The sequence below is a fragment of the Elaeis guineensis genome, chromosome 9 (genome assembly GCF_000442705.2).
Source record: "Elaeis guineensis isolate ETL-2024a chromosome 9, EG11, whole genome shotgun sequence".
Taxonomy (NCBI): domain Eukaryota; kingdom Viridiplantae; phylum Streptophyta; class Magnoliopsida; order Arecales; family Arecaceae; genus Elaeis; species Elaeis guineensis.
In genome coordinates, this window is record NC_026001.2 from 988,339 (window position 1) to 1,005,110 (window position 16,772).

Genomic DNA, 16,772 nt, shown 5'->3' on the forward strand with positions numbered 1-16,772 from the left:
TAATACATCATGAAATCAATATGTTAAATCATGTTTCATTATAACATATCAAAATATGATATTTTCATAACAATATATCATTCATTCAATTCATACATCGTTTCACAAATCATGTCAGAAAAATACATTATAATTTATCGATAATCTAAAAAAAGTGAAACATTACTTACCTCGAATGTATTTCAATAAATCCACATATTTCTATACATTTTCTTCCAAATTTTTTCATTCATAAATCATATCACAATATTCGATTATCAGGTGTCAACGATACCTATACGAGATCAAATTCAATAATCAGAAAGAATACGAATACCATATTTCAATGGTTTAGATTGGGTCCGATCATCTAATTTCATCTAATCAAAATCTAATTAGGACATAAACGATCCAAAATTTGACTATCAGATCAAATCGGATTCGAAGTGATAGGATCGAGATTTCTTCATTCGGTTCATGAATCAAGTGGAGAGAGAAAATCAGAGAAGAGAGAATTTATGAAATACAATCCAAATTAATCAGGTGCCACAGTCTAATATCTCGATTGGTGTGATCAAAATGATCTAATCCAAGTTATGGTTAAATTAGAATCATGGATAATCAAATTGAGAAATATCGGGTCTAATCAAGACGAGTACTAGCATGCTATCCGACAATCGTGGATCAAGATTTTTCATTAGAATCAGTCAGAAATATTAAAAAAAATCTTCATTGACTAATCTTTTTAGAGAGAAAAATCGATCGAGAGAGAAATGGCTTAGAGAGAGAAAATTCTAGAGAGAAAAAATTTTAGAGAGAAAATTTTGGAGAGAGAAAATTCAGACGATATGATTCGACAAATTCGATCGATCGGACAAATCATGCTGAAATTATCATGTGAATAATTCAATAAAATCATGAGAAATAAAATCTAAAAATATTAGGTCGGATTAAGGGGATGTCGGTATACCGTCCGGCGATCACAGATCAAAATTCATTATTAGGATCAATTTCAATTCATCATCATTCTTCTCAAAATTTTAAAAATCTTAGGAGAGAGAAATAATCTAGAGAGATAATTTTAGAGAGAGAAAATAGAGAAAAAGTGGAGAGAGATTAAAGAGAGAAAAAAAGAGGAAGAGAGAAAAGAGAGTCTATTTATTATTTTTCTATTTTTTTATTATTTTTTTATTTTTCTTTTCTTTTTCTTTCCCTTCTTCTTCTTTTTCTTTTCTTCTTCCGACGGCTTGCCTTGGGCCGAAACAGGGGACCTCACAGTCCCCTCGATTAGTCGGCCGACCGACGGCCGATCGGCACGAGATTGGCCGGCGACAAGAATGCAACGACGGGCAGCTCAGAGGGACCTAAATTGGTGGCCGACGGCGACCACCGGCGCTTGAAAAAAAAAAAAAACTGAATCCTCTATTTTGACAAAATTCAACAACTTTGGTCGCCGACGAGTATGCACACCGGCACGGGAAGGAAGGGAGAGAAGAAAGAAAGGGGAGGAGGCTCACCTTCAACGCCAGCGAAGCTTTTCTGACAAGAAATCTCGATGGGCACAGGGACGGTCTTCCGCAGTGGCTTTCCAGCGATTGCCGCCGATGGACTTCGGCTTCTCCGGTGAGAGGAAGAGAGGAAGGTTCTCCTCCTTAAATAGAGTTGGAGGGGGCTCTTTCCGACTCCGGTTGGGAGTCGGTGAGAAGAGGAAGAAGACTCCCTTCAGGAGTCTTCTCCTCTATTTCTTCCTTCCTTTGTTTTTCGTTTATGTATTGGACTGGGGTCAAGGCCCAATGGGCCGGGCCATGACAGTAGTATTTCAATAAAGATGAATCACATGGAGCAAACTTTGTTATCAGGAACTCGAGCGGAATAGTGGTGGTCACAACCTCACAGGTAGAATTAGACTATTTGATATAACAGTTCCTACAATAGTGCTACATACTGTATAGAAAGGCATCAATACTTTAAAAGCATCTTATATTATACTAGAAGGAGATTTGCTGGATGAAATTTTTTTAATAATTATAAAGTGTTTGATAGATTTAAGTTCTTTTGAATTATTTATTCATTCCTTAAGATAGGATTGTTTAAGAATGGATGCATCTCTTCAGTTTTTTGGAGCTAAACATATCTTTTAAGCAGCTAATAGTACAATGTATTGGATAGTTTTATATGTTATTACACGTATGGGCTCTATATTGTGGATATCTATGTCTGATTTTCCTTTGTAATTGTTAGATATTTCATTTTCAATTCTTACAGTTGTATGTACACTAGGATGGTTTAATGAATTTTGATGTTCCAAAAAGAAAAAAAAAACAATGACCTATCGTACTTTTAACTTTGTGTTGGCCATCCAGAGTGAACTTATATCCATGCCCAAACATTCCATCAAATCACATACAACGCAATTTTAGGATAAGTAGCTGCAAAAGAGAATCCGCTAGGTGAGTTCCTATTGCGGGGAAGTGGAATTATTTATATTATTGCCGCTCTTTGGTAACAAAGCAATACTTATAAATATTTTCAAAAACACTATATATTAGCTTAGGTTCATTTGACAATTGAAATTTGGCTTTAGGGCTAGGCTGGAGGTCCATCTATGTCATCACTCTATAATACGGTCTTGTTAGATTTGTTTTTTCCTACCAAAGGATCATCTTTGTAGCCATTTTTTACCATGGTCATCTGCAATGTCAATCACTATCTAGTGTATCACACTATTTATTGGGATGAATTCTCTGATGATAGTCGATTAAGTTGACAACCGACTAAGTTGATAATCATTTTTGATACGAACCGACAATCTAATTCAGATTTTGGCTGACTAAATGCGGTGCAACTAACTAGTAGTTCGATATACAACTAACATTTTACGTGATCTTCGACTGAGGACTTTCTCGATATTTAATCGACTATTTTAACTCCAAAAAAATATGAACCGAACAACAGTCATGCAATATGGGTACTAATTGCCCACAATTATGAGATCGTCGAACATGGTAACCGTCCATTGATGGCCCATTACTTAATTCCTACGGTAGTTACTATCCACTTAAATTTGGTAATGCCCATGTTTCCACACTCTAAGGGACGGGGTTATAAGATAATGGCAATCCCACCCTATATAAATGGAGGTAAAAGGGAAATCTGGATAAGATTTTCTGAACTCATTTTGTCGCTCTTGTTCTCTTGGTTCTTTCAACTGTTCTATTTTTTTAACTGATTTAAGTATTGGAGGGTTTTTCGTCGGACATCCTCTGACAAGAGGACTTTATTTTGTAGGTATTTTTTTTTCCAAGATCTACGCGCTCCTTCTCGGCTTGAGGCCGATTATCTCATCAAAGTTTAGCGGCAATAATTTGACGCAACATGTAAGGGTTGAGGTCCACCTCGGCTGACTGTAGGGTTTCTCGAACTGTACACATCAAAGTACTTCTTAACTGAGGGGATTCTGTTATGATTTTAATAGTATGAGGGCACCAATAATCCCACATTCGTTATGAGTCAAGGGAGACTCGTGCTTATAAGGAAGGGATCATCCTTTCTATGTGAGATATTTTTTAAAAGATAAAATCATAAGATCTATAGACCAGAGCGGATAATACCTCACCTGTCAGACCGAACTCTTATCCACAACACCATTCATCATGACCATCCAATGTATTTTGATTCTATCTTAGACATTAACAAATAGAGGGAAAGTGGATAGAATAATATCCATTCAAGTCTATGTTTATATCCCAATGTACTTGAATATGGATAAATATGTGAGCATCTGATTATAGATAAACAGCTACCAATTCATAATATCCGATTCTATTTATAATCATATTAAATTTTATATAGTACTCGTGAACTTAAAAAAAAAAATGATCATGGTAACATGTTATTAACTTAATTTATTATTTACTTAATAATATTTTTAATTTTATGAACATAAAATTTAATTATTTAATTTATATTTATTTTTATATACATATGTGATTTATATTTGTATTTGTTTTGAAATAAACATAAATATAATTTTTTATATCCCATTAATATTTTTCTGTATTCATCAAACAATATGGATATAGATATCACTGAAACGTGAAACCCGATCCGTATCGGATCAGGATTCAGCCCTTCAGCCAAGTTCCTGAATCAGACGGCAATAGGCTTATCAACCCCGGAAAACCATCAGTTGGACGGTCCAGATTACATCCATCAGCGAGACCGTGGACACAGCTATTGGCTGGCCCAACCCCATCGCAGTCGCACCTTGATACCCTATCCCTTCCCCCCTCCTGCTGCTGCCATTTCCCCTACCCTCTTCTTCTAGCGGCCAATGGCGGAGGACGAGCTAAACCAGCCGGCGTCGGACGGCAGTGGCGGAGGAGGAGAAGAAGAAGATGCCGCCAAGGGGGAAGAGAAGGCGGCGGAAAAGGATGCCTTGTCCTCCTCCTCGTTGTCGTCGGAAGACGAGGAATCCGACTACGATTCGGAATACTCGTCCGACGACTATCGCGGCGGCGGAGAAGGCGGAGGCGAGGAGTCCGGCGACTACGATTCCGAGGAGGAGAACTCGCCGGAGGTGAACATCCGGCGGTTAACGGAGGCTTTGGAGAGCCGCACGAACAAGAAGCTGCAGGAGGAGGACGAGGAGAACTACGTGCACCACGAGGACCTGTACGACTTCCCTCCGGACCCGGAGAAGTGGCGGGAGGAGGACCTTCAAGAGCTGTGGGCGGACGCACCCCTGGACATGACGGAGCCCGGGTGGGACCCCGTGTGGGCCGACGAGGAGGAGTGGGAGGTCGTCCGCCACGAGATGGATGCCGGCCGCGACCCTCCCATTGCCCCCTTCTACGTCCCCTACCGCAGGTACTACCCGGCCATCCCCGACAACCACTACGACATCTCCAATCCCAAGTCCGTCATCGAGGAGCTCGACCGCATCGAGGAGTTCCTCAAATGGGTCAGCTATGTATTCCCGGACGGAAGCACGTCAGTGTTGCCTTGCTTTCTTTCTCTTATTGGCTTTTCAGTTTTTCTCCATCATTCTTTTCCCTCGTTTTATAAGATTACGACGAGCCAAATTAGAATTTTTGAATCATCTTCCTTACAAGAGTATCAGGGAGACGACCTATTTGTTATATTTCCTCAATGCTACTGTCGAGGAAACCGTTTTGTGTTACAAGTGATGGTTTTTTGTCATGCAGCTGATAATCTCAGCAAGGTTGCTGTGCTATAGACTTATGTACACTGCAGTATACTTAACTTGGTTGGAGTGGCATCGTAGACTGTGTTACTGATCCTCTGTCTATATTTGTTCGTAAAGGTATGAAGGAACCGTCTGGGATGATTTGGCTCATGGGAAAGGTGTTTATGTTGCTGAACAGGGACTTGTCAGGTGAGATTCTTTATCATCCACCGCACAGAATGCTGACTTCCTATCATTTCATTACTCTTGATCTTTCTATTTATTTTGGTTTCATTTTCACAATTTTCACAACATTACCCACCTGCGCGTGGTACTATGATATTTATTGCATGCAATGATCTTTGGCTTCTCATACTACCGTTGTAACCATCAAGCTTTATTCCATCTAAAGTGTATCTGAATACTGGCCCTTTTTTGTTGATTTCTGTCCACCAACATAGGTAAAAATAACCGCAATTAATTTTTGCAAATTACACCTGCTGTTTGCCTATTCTTTCATGGAATGAACTTAACGACAGTTGAGCTCATTGAAATGATTTAGCTCACACACGTTGAGGGTGTTTTTCTACAGATTGTCAATTCCTTCTATCATTTTCTTTTACTTACAAGGCAGATGACTATTTTCTAAGAAGTCCATTTTCCTTTGTAGGTATGAAGGTGAATGGCTTCAGAATCAAATGGAAGGTCATGGAGTTGTTGAAGTAGATATTCCAGATGTAGAGCCTGTACCAGGTTCAAAGTATGTCGGAGTTGATTTCTTTTCCAACTATTTCATGTAACTTTGGAAAACCTTTGTTATATCATGTACTTTTCTGACCCTGTACTTTATTTACCAGGCTTGAAGCTAAAATGCGAGCTGAAGGTAGGATCATATCCATGGATTTTATGACCCCAGAAGATAGAAGATGGCTGGAGATGGATGTTGAAGATAGCTACCGCTTATCTGGTAATCTAAGAGAAATTCCATTTTACGAAAGGGAAGAATGGGTAAAGGTGTTCGGGCAGAAACCGTAAGTAACTGTTGCTCCACTCAGCTACTCATTTTTTTTTTCCACTTCACACGCATCATCTCTTCACTACCACCACCATAATCCAATTAATTAACAACACCTTTATATCATTCTTCTCATGGTTGCCATTACCATAATTTTAGATTTTGGAAGGTGAGGATGCATTGGGCTCCTGAAATATATGTATTTGATTGTCTCATGTGGATGCTTAACTGGTTGCTATTGAAACATCATGACTTATGAATCATCGCATTGTTCTTAGGAATTATGTCTGTGATCCATCAGTGGAAATCAAACTTTGTGTAACAAGTCACTTAACATTAGAGATACACACTTCTGAAGTCTAAATTAATTCTTGTACAGTTTATTGATTTATTAAGTGGAAACTACATCAAACTGCAGTATTTTTTTATGGTGAACATGTTTTGAACACTTTTTTTTTAAAGCTTTTAGCTAAGAGAAATTGCTGTCTATAATCTTGTTTACTGATAAACATTTTCTCTGACAGAGAGAAGGGTCGATATAGGTATGCTGGACAGTGGAAGCATGGGAGAATGCATGGCTGTGGTGTATATGAAGTTAATGAACGCATTATATACGTAGGTCCATGCCAAACTGATTAATTTAGTACCCTTTTTAACATTAAGTGAATACTGCATGGTTTATGCTTTTGAATCCTGTCTGATCCTGGAGCACTGAGTAACATCTTTAGCATTTAGGGATTATTAGTTATTCAGGAGAAATTTGGAGAACATCAATATTTCTGGAATAGTTCATGTTTGTTTGCACAATAAATATGAGTAACAATCGCATATCCTGAATGCAGGGCAGGTTCTATTTTGGGGAACTTCTAGAAGATTCTACGGGTTGTGATTCTGATGTGTCAGCGGTATCATTTGATTTACATTCCTTACATGCTAGTGCATTTTCTGGAAATTTTATTAATGTATTGGCCATTTCAGTTGCATGGAGGTATTGCTGAAGTAGCTGCTGCAAAGGCACGGATGTTTATCAACAAGCCAGATGGAAGTACATTTCTAATCTACTTTACCTTTTCCCTTTAAAATGTGATATTCAATTATTATGGATAAAACTATCTAAAGCAAAGAAGACTGAAGTTTTAGCAATCTTTATCAAAGGCCCCAGTTTTGGCTAAAGAATCCATGAAAATTTGATCAACCATAAGGTTTTCTAGAAATTAATTCTTCAAAAGATGAGTAACATTCTCCTGTTTCCTAGAGACTTGTTGCTGGTCCATCTTAAATGTCGCACTCTGCGAGTCTTCAGAGGCCTGTGGCAACATCTTATTTTGCATGTCTTTTTATATCATGCCAAAAAGCTTTTTCTTGTCAGAATAATGTAGTCTATTTCCTCTAGAAATCAATTCTTCAAAAGATGAGTACCATTCTCCCATTTCCTTGAGACTTGTTACTAGTCCATCTGAATTTCACACTATTCAAATCTTCAGTGGCTGATGGCAACATCGAATTTTGCACGTTCATGCAAATTGTGCCAAAAAGCTCTTTTTTGCCACACTAATTTATTCCATTTCTTGAAGTAATTTCCACTTTATTGAATCCAAACCTTATCAGAATTTTCTATTATCTATTAATAACAGTTTCCTGTTATTAAGGCAGTTATTGATGTCATATGTGTCTCACTTCAGCTGTTATTTTGTTGTCTTCCTGTGTGAATATCATGAAACATGAACTTCACGAAACTAACACCCAGGTGATTTTTAGATATTAGGTTCACTTCTAGCTGTCTTGGAGGTGATTAAAAAATAATAGTTGAGGATAGTTCTGTCAGCCTCTTTGGCCTTGTACATAAAACATGCCACTGTGATGTTGTTTTAAAGATCCACTACATTGCTCATGGCGAGTGGGAAAAAGGATTGAAGATGCTTGTTTGATGAAGTATATGGAGTCATGATTGGGACATGTTGCTTAATCTTGCCTCAAAATAAATGTAAAGGGACTTGTTTACTGTGTTTACAAATTTACCTTGCCAGAAGGAAAACTCACTAGCCATCTATTCCTTAAATGAACAATGCAATTCAGAATGGCTATAGTCTAAAACAATAAAAACCAACCGTATGGTCTACTCCTTTTCCATCCCCATTAGTTGCTTATGCCTTATCATTGTAGATATTTCCATTGCGTGCATATTCCATTCTGATTTTCTCACTATCTGCATCCTACATCTTTCAATATGCGAATTGGGCTGATAAATCCTGGGATATTTCTAAATCTTCCATTAGCTGTGGCTGACTTGATGTATATCTTGAATAATGTCTCAAATGTAGAAAAACTTTGACTAACTTGCATGCCTTCCGTTAGCCTGGACTGTGGCTGATGATATATATCTTGAGTAATGCCTCAAATGTAGAAAAACTTGGCCAAGTTGCATGCCTAATTTCTGGTGGCCATTTCAAATAAATTTTCTGCAGTTTTAGTTGTTGGTGGAAACCTCCAGCCCATCCTTCCTCTCCCTTCCCACAAATGTAGCCATAGTGCATTAATGTGTCTTCATTTTTTCTTATTTCTTTGAACTTAAATACCATTTCCATTGTCCACTTATTATCAAGTTAACTCACAAAACATTTCTAGCATAAATTGTTGCATACTTTAGTTTCTTTGATCTATTCCAGGCATCCAATCTCTTACTATTCTCTTTGTCCTTGTTTTTCCTCAAAGTGGTTAGGGAAGAGCGAGGTCCCTATGGTGATCCTCAACATCCATACTTCTATGAGGAAGAAGATGTATGGATGGCTCCTGGATTTATCAACCAATTTTATGAGGTGTGCTGTCTGCTATTCTACCTGTAAGACAGAGGGCTGTCATGTTCTATGATAATAATGAACTGTTTGGTGTAGGTTCCTGATTACTGGAAGACATATGTGGAGGAGGTTGATCAGGAAAGGGAGATGTGGTTAAACTCATTCTACAAAGCACCACTGAGGATTCCTATGCCTGCGGAGCTTGAATATTGGTGGTCTAAAGGTAATTTATTTTGTCGCTGATATTTGTAAATACAATTCTTGACCAAATTGTAGATGTGGTGTTTGAGGACTTACTTTTTCTTGTGTGGCACATTGTTTCAATTTCTTGTTTGACTAATCAATAAGAATTCCTCTTTTTTTTTTTTTTGTATGGATTCGATTTAATAATTTTGTGTAGCTCTGCTTGTTAAATTGATAAGTTGATGACACAAATCAAAAGTAACTGCACATAATCTGGATAAAAGGGTTGCTGTAGACATGTAATTTGCCTCCATGTGTAATCAGCATGACCATCTCAGTAATCTGCTTTTAGAATTCTGTTGGTAAGGAATAACTGAGCGAGAAGGATACAGGGTTTTGAAGTCTTACCTCTGGATTGCAAGCATGCTTTGCCGAGGGGAATAAAAGATGGGGTACTTTATCATAAAGCAAAAAAAGGGTCTATCTTCCTTGAGGTTACCTCTATAGGGAGGACTTTAGTTTGACTTTTGATGAGTTCTATGAAAGATTTGCATGGTAACTGTGCTTGTGAAAGATCGCATGGTGCAGCATAGTGTTGTATGATACCAAGCAGAAGTGCACATCAACATGAAAAGATGCATAACATTTCAAAAAATGCATCTAGGCTACCCTTTTTTTATGCTATTTTTGATTACATTGTGGCGAGAATTGAGCATGTTTTGAGCTCTCGAATGAGAACATTGATGTTGCTAAACAAATCTGTTGTCTTGAATAAATTTAAAATACATGCCCCTTATGATAAACATTAGCAAGTCATTTTGCTGGATTTACATGATGAAGTTAAGTTGAGTATTCAATGGAACAAATCAGAGTCCTCATGATTGTTTAACTGCTCACTATCCCGGAGATCCTCGAGCATGGGTTGGCTAGCAAGATTTTTTAGCCTGGGCCAGGGCATTGTTTGAAATCAGAATGCTATACCTTCAGCTCAATCAATGTGAACCAGGATAGTAGGATTCCAAACCCATTTAAGGCAGGCCAATAAAATGGCAATTTCATGGACAGTTAGGGATTGTAATTACTTCATCTGAAGTTCACTGGTTGTTTGATGGCTAAAAGCATCACATTGATGCTGATTCTTGCAACAATTTTGCTGACATGCCTGACTGTTGAGCAGGTGGCAGCAGCAGTGACGACATCTTGGTGTGCAACTTGTTTGTTCATGCTAACTTTCTTGACCATCTCTACCGGTTTATGAGTTTACTTAGCAACAGCATATTTATGAGATGCTGATGGACTTCGTATAAATTTTTTGTATTCAGTTTTGACTCTTTAACTTGCTAGATATGAGGACATGCCCATTATATTTTGTTTAAGGCTATCTATTACTTAATAAATGTTCTCCCAGATGGATTTCTTTATGAGTTATGTAATTGTTCTCCCAGATGGATTTCTTTATGAGTTTTGTTGTGCCGATTAATACCATCCATCATCATTGTCCTTATGCATTTTCAAATCTTCTCCCTTTTCTTTCTAGATCACTCCTACCTGACTTTATTCTTCACTTCTGCTAAGATATCTGCCTCCTTGCCAGAGCTGTTTGTAGTAATTGATGCACGAGTGAACTGATTTAATTGTTTTGCCATCATCTTCTTTGTTAAGCTGTCTGAACTTAATCAGCTATTGGCTATAGTCATCATTCTGCAGTAATTCATACACAAACATCTTTGTGAAAGGTGTTAAAAACATGGTGGTTTAATGACCATTTTATGGTTATTTCTCATCTCCCTGGCCTGCTGACATTTCTAGTTGTATTTTGAAATCTCATTTCAGACAAATGTATCCCATCAATATTTATTGGTTGATTTAAGCTTATTTTTAACTCCACAGGTGATGATGATCCTGAATTTGTTCTCATTAACAAGGAACCTGAACCGGACCCTGAAGACCCATCAAAGCTCATATATACAGAAGATCCTCTCATTCTTCACACACGTACTGGACGGCTGATAAATTATGTGGATGACGAACAATATGGTGTTCGCCTATTCTGGCAACCACGTGTAGAACATGGGGAGGATGTGGATCCTGAGAAAATTGAATTTTTACCTCTTGGATTGGATGAGTTCTTTGGGCGAGGAACGAAGTATGCAAAGAAGGAAAGTGGATTCACACGCTTGATCACTGCAGTTCAGAATGCATTGAAGCCACTGTTGGATAAATTGGAGAAGTGGACTGAGGAAAGGAAGGAAGGTAGTGAGATGAAGCAGAAGCTTATAGAAAAGGAGCTGGAGTTCATTGAAGCTGAGATATGCTTGGAAGAGGCAATAGAAGACTTGGAAACTTTGTTAAAGATGAAGCAAAAAGAAGAAGAGAAAAGAGCTGCAGCAGGGAAGGACAGTGATGACTTTTCTCGTTCTGCTGATCTGGATGATGCAGATTCAGAGGATGGTGAGGATGAAGATGAAGATGAAGATGAAGGGGCACCGACAAGTTTCGGTACGGTGGAAGGGGAAGTTGATAAGGAAACAACAGCAGATTCTACCGATGAAAGCAAACTGGGAAAGTCTCCTTTTTCTTCTCTCTCCTTGTCATTCACCACATGTAGCCTGGCTTCACTTGTAAGTTCTTTGATTTTCGATCATCATATAGGGCTGCAACGTACAACCTACGTATGACCATTTCTTAAAGCCATCTTGCCACTGCCAAAAAGTTGGCCTAGTAGCTTCTGCTTTCCAGTAAAAGCTCTTTGCCAGCATAAGATTTTTTTTTTAATTATTTTTTAATAGTACATGCATGTTTTTTACCATCAGCTCATTGATAGAGTGGGCACTACAAATTAAGTTGATATCTGATTAATGTATTTGGCTGAATTTCCAAGCATTAAAACACAACCATTTATGGTTAGTTCTTGTTTATATAACCAGTTTTCTTTGTGAATCGGTTGTTTGCAACTCTTAATTTGGCTGTTTCATGCATTTTCTTTACAGGTTCCGCCCAAGCTGCATGGATCCTCTCTGTCATGGAAGAAAAGAAAATTGCCTTTTTGTTCCAATGGTTTTATTCATTTAAATCATGAGAAAATCATGGATAACCAGGAAAAATTTAACTCAGTAAAATTTTCTGGTACCATTTTTCAAAGAACAAATTTGAGAATGGCACAACTACGGCGGGGTCATTGCAAGAAAAAAAGTGGCTATTCTCAAATGTACTCTTTAGCTCGGATTCTTTCAGCTCATCAAGCTCAAAAGGGTCCTAAAATGATACAGGCCAAGGGAAGATCAGCTGGTGCTCATAGTTTCAATATATTATCCCTGCATGTTCCGGTTACTGATGACTTCACACCATGGTAGTACCTAATTACTATCTTTTCTTTTGTTCTCCATTTTTGTTCTTTTGGCGATGCGACCGATTATGAGGGGATGAAAAGAGCTAGAGATATTCGTTTCTTATATGAAAGGTCAGGAGATGAAGCAAAACTGGTTGCAGAAGTACAAAAAAATGCAAGCAGAATACTGAAGGTTCATTCCATGGGTGGATACCGGCAATCCTCACCATCTGCAATCTTTTACTGTTTACAGAAATTTCGGAACAGATGATGGTCGTTCCATCAGGCAAATAATGTTGCAGCTTTTATCTCTGCTCCTTGTGATTGAATATTTGAGTGTCAGGTGTTTTTGCATGTTAGTGCAACAAATTCTGATGGTACGGATTCTTTCAGCATGTGTATGTTTTTCTTGTTAGACATTCTGCTGAACTTTCGGCAGTTGAAAGTTCAGTTATGTTTTCTGTTTTGACGTTTAGGGAAGGTCACCCACACCCAGAGAGATTAAAAATTCACATTAAGGAAAAGTTTTTTCTTGCATCCAAGTCATATACTCTCTCGTGATGTTGGCAATGGCATGATTGGAATTCTATTCCGCAGGAGATGATTGGAATTGGAATGATGTGATTTTGTTGACAATGCTGCAGGTTACTACCATGTTTCTATGGCGTGGAATAAAGGTTATATGTGAGCATGTTCCACGATTCGGGGGCATGGATTATTGGAGGCATTATTAAATCTCAGGTGGCCGCAGCTAAATGTGAAAATGAGGCCTGCAGTACCTCTTCCAACAAGCACATAGGAATTTGATCTGAGAGCTTCATTATAGAAAAGCAGAAAATTGACCTCCTCCGTCCTCTCTCCCTGGCCTTGGTGACAAGGGTCACTTTTATTGTATTGTGTATTTATTGCCTCTTGAAGTGGTCCTTTTGCTGAAACGAAAATGCAGGAATCGTTCATAGTTATCGGAAGTTTCTACGTGTACCGACCCAAGTTTTCAGGAAAGAAAGATTATATTTAACAAAATCCTTACAACTTTAGCTGTAAATTTATCCTATATTATTTTATAATGCTTTGAGAGAAAAGACGAAAAATAGACTCTTGCAAGTTCGAATCTTCAATTTTTCTTTTTTTTTGTAGAAAATATCTGATGGTAGGATCGGGAGAGGGAGAGAGCCCGTAAATTTTCGGGATCATTATTCCTAAAAATCAATGCGATTGAATTGTTAGTTTTTTCATGTTATGACAGAATCATTTACTATAAATTTTTGAGTTATAATTTGTCGAATTTTCACCTCGAGCAGATGACATAGAAAAATCACTACAAAACATAATTCAGCTGTCTTGCATGCAACATTCACGCACTTCATCATGCGGCACATTTCACAATACCCATACAAAGTGATCGACGGGAATACAAAACAACATGTGAGTGAATTTTTGCATTACCCAGACGTTTAGACTTTTGATGCATCAAATTAGTTTACGTGTCGCAGGCTCCCTCTCTTTCAACTGCCTTTGTCCATGCATGCTCGCAAGTTTCTGACGTGGGTCGACTTCGTGGGCGGCGGGAATAGGGGCATATAAGAAACTTAATGGCGATTTCAGGTACCATGCTGGTTGCTAGATGGAAAAGAGAGAGGGAGACCGCCAGATGAGAGATGGAAAAGAGAGAGGACGACTGCTATTTCCATTCCTTTATCTGCCTGTCCGACTAACGAATGCGAGGTGGTCCCCATGCTGTAAAGTTTGATGTTGGCTGATTGATTGGACCGATTGGGCCCGCCACCAAGCCGTATCCCAAATAATAGGCTTCACGGGCCACGTCCAAATCTAATCTAATCTTCAAATATAAATACTGGGATTGAGCACGACCATCCGTGAATTGAGGAACGTTACTTGGGCCATTTTGCTATACTTACGTGGATGATCATTGATGGGTTTTCTTCCGATGAGAGGGGTGCCAAACCAGGACTGAGTCTTAGCAGGCTGGTTTTGTCCAATTTACCGCGCCTTGTCCACCTCAGAAGCTGCACGAAAGAAATCCCGAGCGGACGATCGCACTCGCAGCGTGTGATATTTTGACGGTAATGAGCTCAAATAACGGTCATAACGGTGACGGCGAAGACGTTCCAAGAAATCGCTGCCCCCTAATATTACAGTAGACATAACTCGGCGTCGCGTCTTCAATTTTCAAGAACCACATTCTCATGAAGCCCGATGTAGACTGACGCAAGAATCATGAGAAGCAGAGCGGAGTAGATCTGAAGAACGCGGAGAGGAGAGGAGGAGGAGATGAAGCTGAGTTGGGATCGCTTGCACGAGAGAGCGTGAGGGGGCCTCCTGCCAGGAGATGCTTTGAGAGTCCATAATTTGGCATGGTTTTCTAAGATCGAAGCAAACAATCATTATCAGAAACTATTGATTAGAATGATTTTATGATGTAGGTTTTGGATCATCCAATAAAACATCGCTATATCATTTAATGAGATTAAAAATATTCAGCAAAAAATGGATTGCAAATGGCTGACCATGGTTAATTTTGTGCTTTGTTCTTATTGCTACGAGGCTCCAGACGGAGACGATGAGGTCTATCAAAAATCGAATTGGAATGCTGCAGAAGATCAAAATATGAAGCCTATCGAAGATCCTATAAAAGAAGCCCTAAAATTGATGGGGGGAACCTTCAATTTAGGACCCTCCAATGCTTAAATCAGCTAGAACTCGATAACAGATAATGAAAAAGGAGAAATGAAAAGCAAGGAGAATAGACTTGAATAGAAAGAATGAGAACTCAAATTTCCTTCATTAGAGAAACTATAGAGAGTTTAGTAGAGTTTCATTTCTTAAAATTTAGTTATAGCTTACCTTTGGAGAGTCCCCTTTATCTCTTTGCAGAGGCAAAGAAGCAATGAAGTTTGATCCAAAGAAGATAGTGGAAATGAAGAAGAAGAAGCAGGAGTCGGGAAACAAACCTGCAGCAAAAAAGAGCAAGGATGCAGCAAGCTCAAGACCGGCTCCTTCAACTTCGCTTGAGCTTCTCAAGTACTTACTTCGATAGCAACTCCATCTCCCTCCATTCCAGCAGTTGAATCGGCATCGATCGAAAACTTCATATTGGCAAAGCATCGAAGTGGCCCATCCACCTACAAAAGAGGCCACACATCCAAGACAAAGTCTTTCTCCTGCACCTCCGATATCGACAAGACCAACTCGGTCATTTGAACAATGCCAGAGACTTCTAGAGACTACACCTTCTTCATCAACTTAGAGGATCGATATTTTTGGAATATCTCTATTCGAAACACCATGGCTCGGTCGAGATTTACTATGCATGGTCATATCTCAAAGGGATCTGGAGGCACGAAGGCAGGATTGCTCAATTGAGCAGTTACTGAATTATGACTACGCTGGCCTGATTGACGTAAGTTTCTCTCTTTTTATTTTTTTATTTACATCAGTTATTTACCAATCTCATGTTGTTTTTTCTTCCTCAAGTGGCCCTAGATATCAAGTTGCTCTATGAGCACTTGATATGATTCTATCCAAATAAGAAGTCTTTGGAGAAAGGACTCAAGGCCGAGCAAAAATGCAAAAAAGCAATTGAAGAGAAGGCAGCCAAAGAGGCTAAGACTATCGAAGGACTAAAGAAGCAACTTCGAGAAAAGATGGCCTCAATGAAAGAGAAAAATTAAAGTCTACTGGATCAACAGCATAAGATCAACGACTATTGAGAAAAAATTTGAAGATCTATGCACTGAAATAAAATGGATTGCTGAGTTGGAATCCAAGCTACAAGAAATTAAGAAAGCGACTCAGGCCTATAAAAAAATGATAAAAATACTTCAACGATAGGCCGACAGAGATAGAGAAAGTTGCTGCTGAAGCTGTTGAGGATTATAAGGTATTAGAGGTCTTTTAAGATAGAGTCACCGAAGCTTCTAAAGGAGCATATGACTTTGAATTTCAAAACTGCAAGAACCTGATGAAGAAGCTCTTTCCTGACTTTGACATCAGTCAATTGACTCCCGAAGCAGCTATTAATGTAGTAGTTGTGGTAGCTTTTGAACCTACTATCGAGATTATTACTCAGTCTACAGTGGAAGCTGCTGAGCCTGCTATTGAAGCTACTCAACCAGTTGCTGAGTGGCTTCTCATCTTAGAGCTGAAGTTGATCCTCAACTAGCTACCGAGATCCTAGACATTGAAGTTATTTTGATTGAATCTCCAACAACCGAGGCCTCTAAAATCCAGCCCCAGCATCTGATCCACCTCAGGCTTAAAGCC

General features: G+C 38.7%; 1 protein-coding gene across 1 annotated transcript; it reads left to right on the forward strand.

Annotated features, from left to right (window-relative positions):
• Positions 1-4,245: 4,245 nt before the first annotated feature.
• On the forward strand, positions 4,246-12,817 carry LOC105059068 (protein TIC 100). The gene is made up of 11 exons (XM_010942229.4): positions 4,246-4,971; positions 5,306-5,377; positions 5,838-5,927; positions 6,025-6,198; positions 6,707-6,797; positions 7,025-7,087; positions 7,161-7,227; positions 8,895-8,998; positions 9,074-9,200; positions 11,051-11,781; positions 12,151-12,817. Exons 1-11 carry the CDS (start codon positions 4,313-4,315, stop codon positions 12,511-12,513), a joined length of 2,541 nt encoding a protein of 846 aa, XP_010940531.4. The 5' UTR covers positions 4,246-4,312; the 3' UTR covers positions 12,514-12,817.
• Positions 12,818-16,772: the final 3,955 nt, after the last annotated feature.

Excerpts from the sequence above, each read along its gene's own strand:
- LOC105059068 (XM_010942229.4), top strand. The coding sequence starts at position 4,313 with ATGGCGGAGGACGAGCTAAACCAGCCGGCGTCGGACGGCAGTGGCGGA. Across the intron at positions 7,228-8,894 it reads TATCAACAAGCCAGATGGAA|TGGTTAGGGAAGAGCGAGGT; the intron begins GTACATTTCTAA and ends TTTTCCTCAAAG. Across the intron at positions 9,201-11,050 it reads TGAATATTGGTGGTCTAAAG|GTGATGATGATCCTGAATTT; the intron begins GTAATTTATTTT and ends TTAACTCCACAG.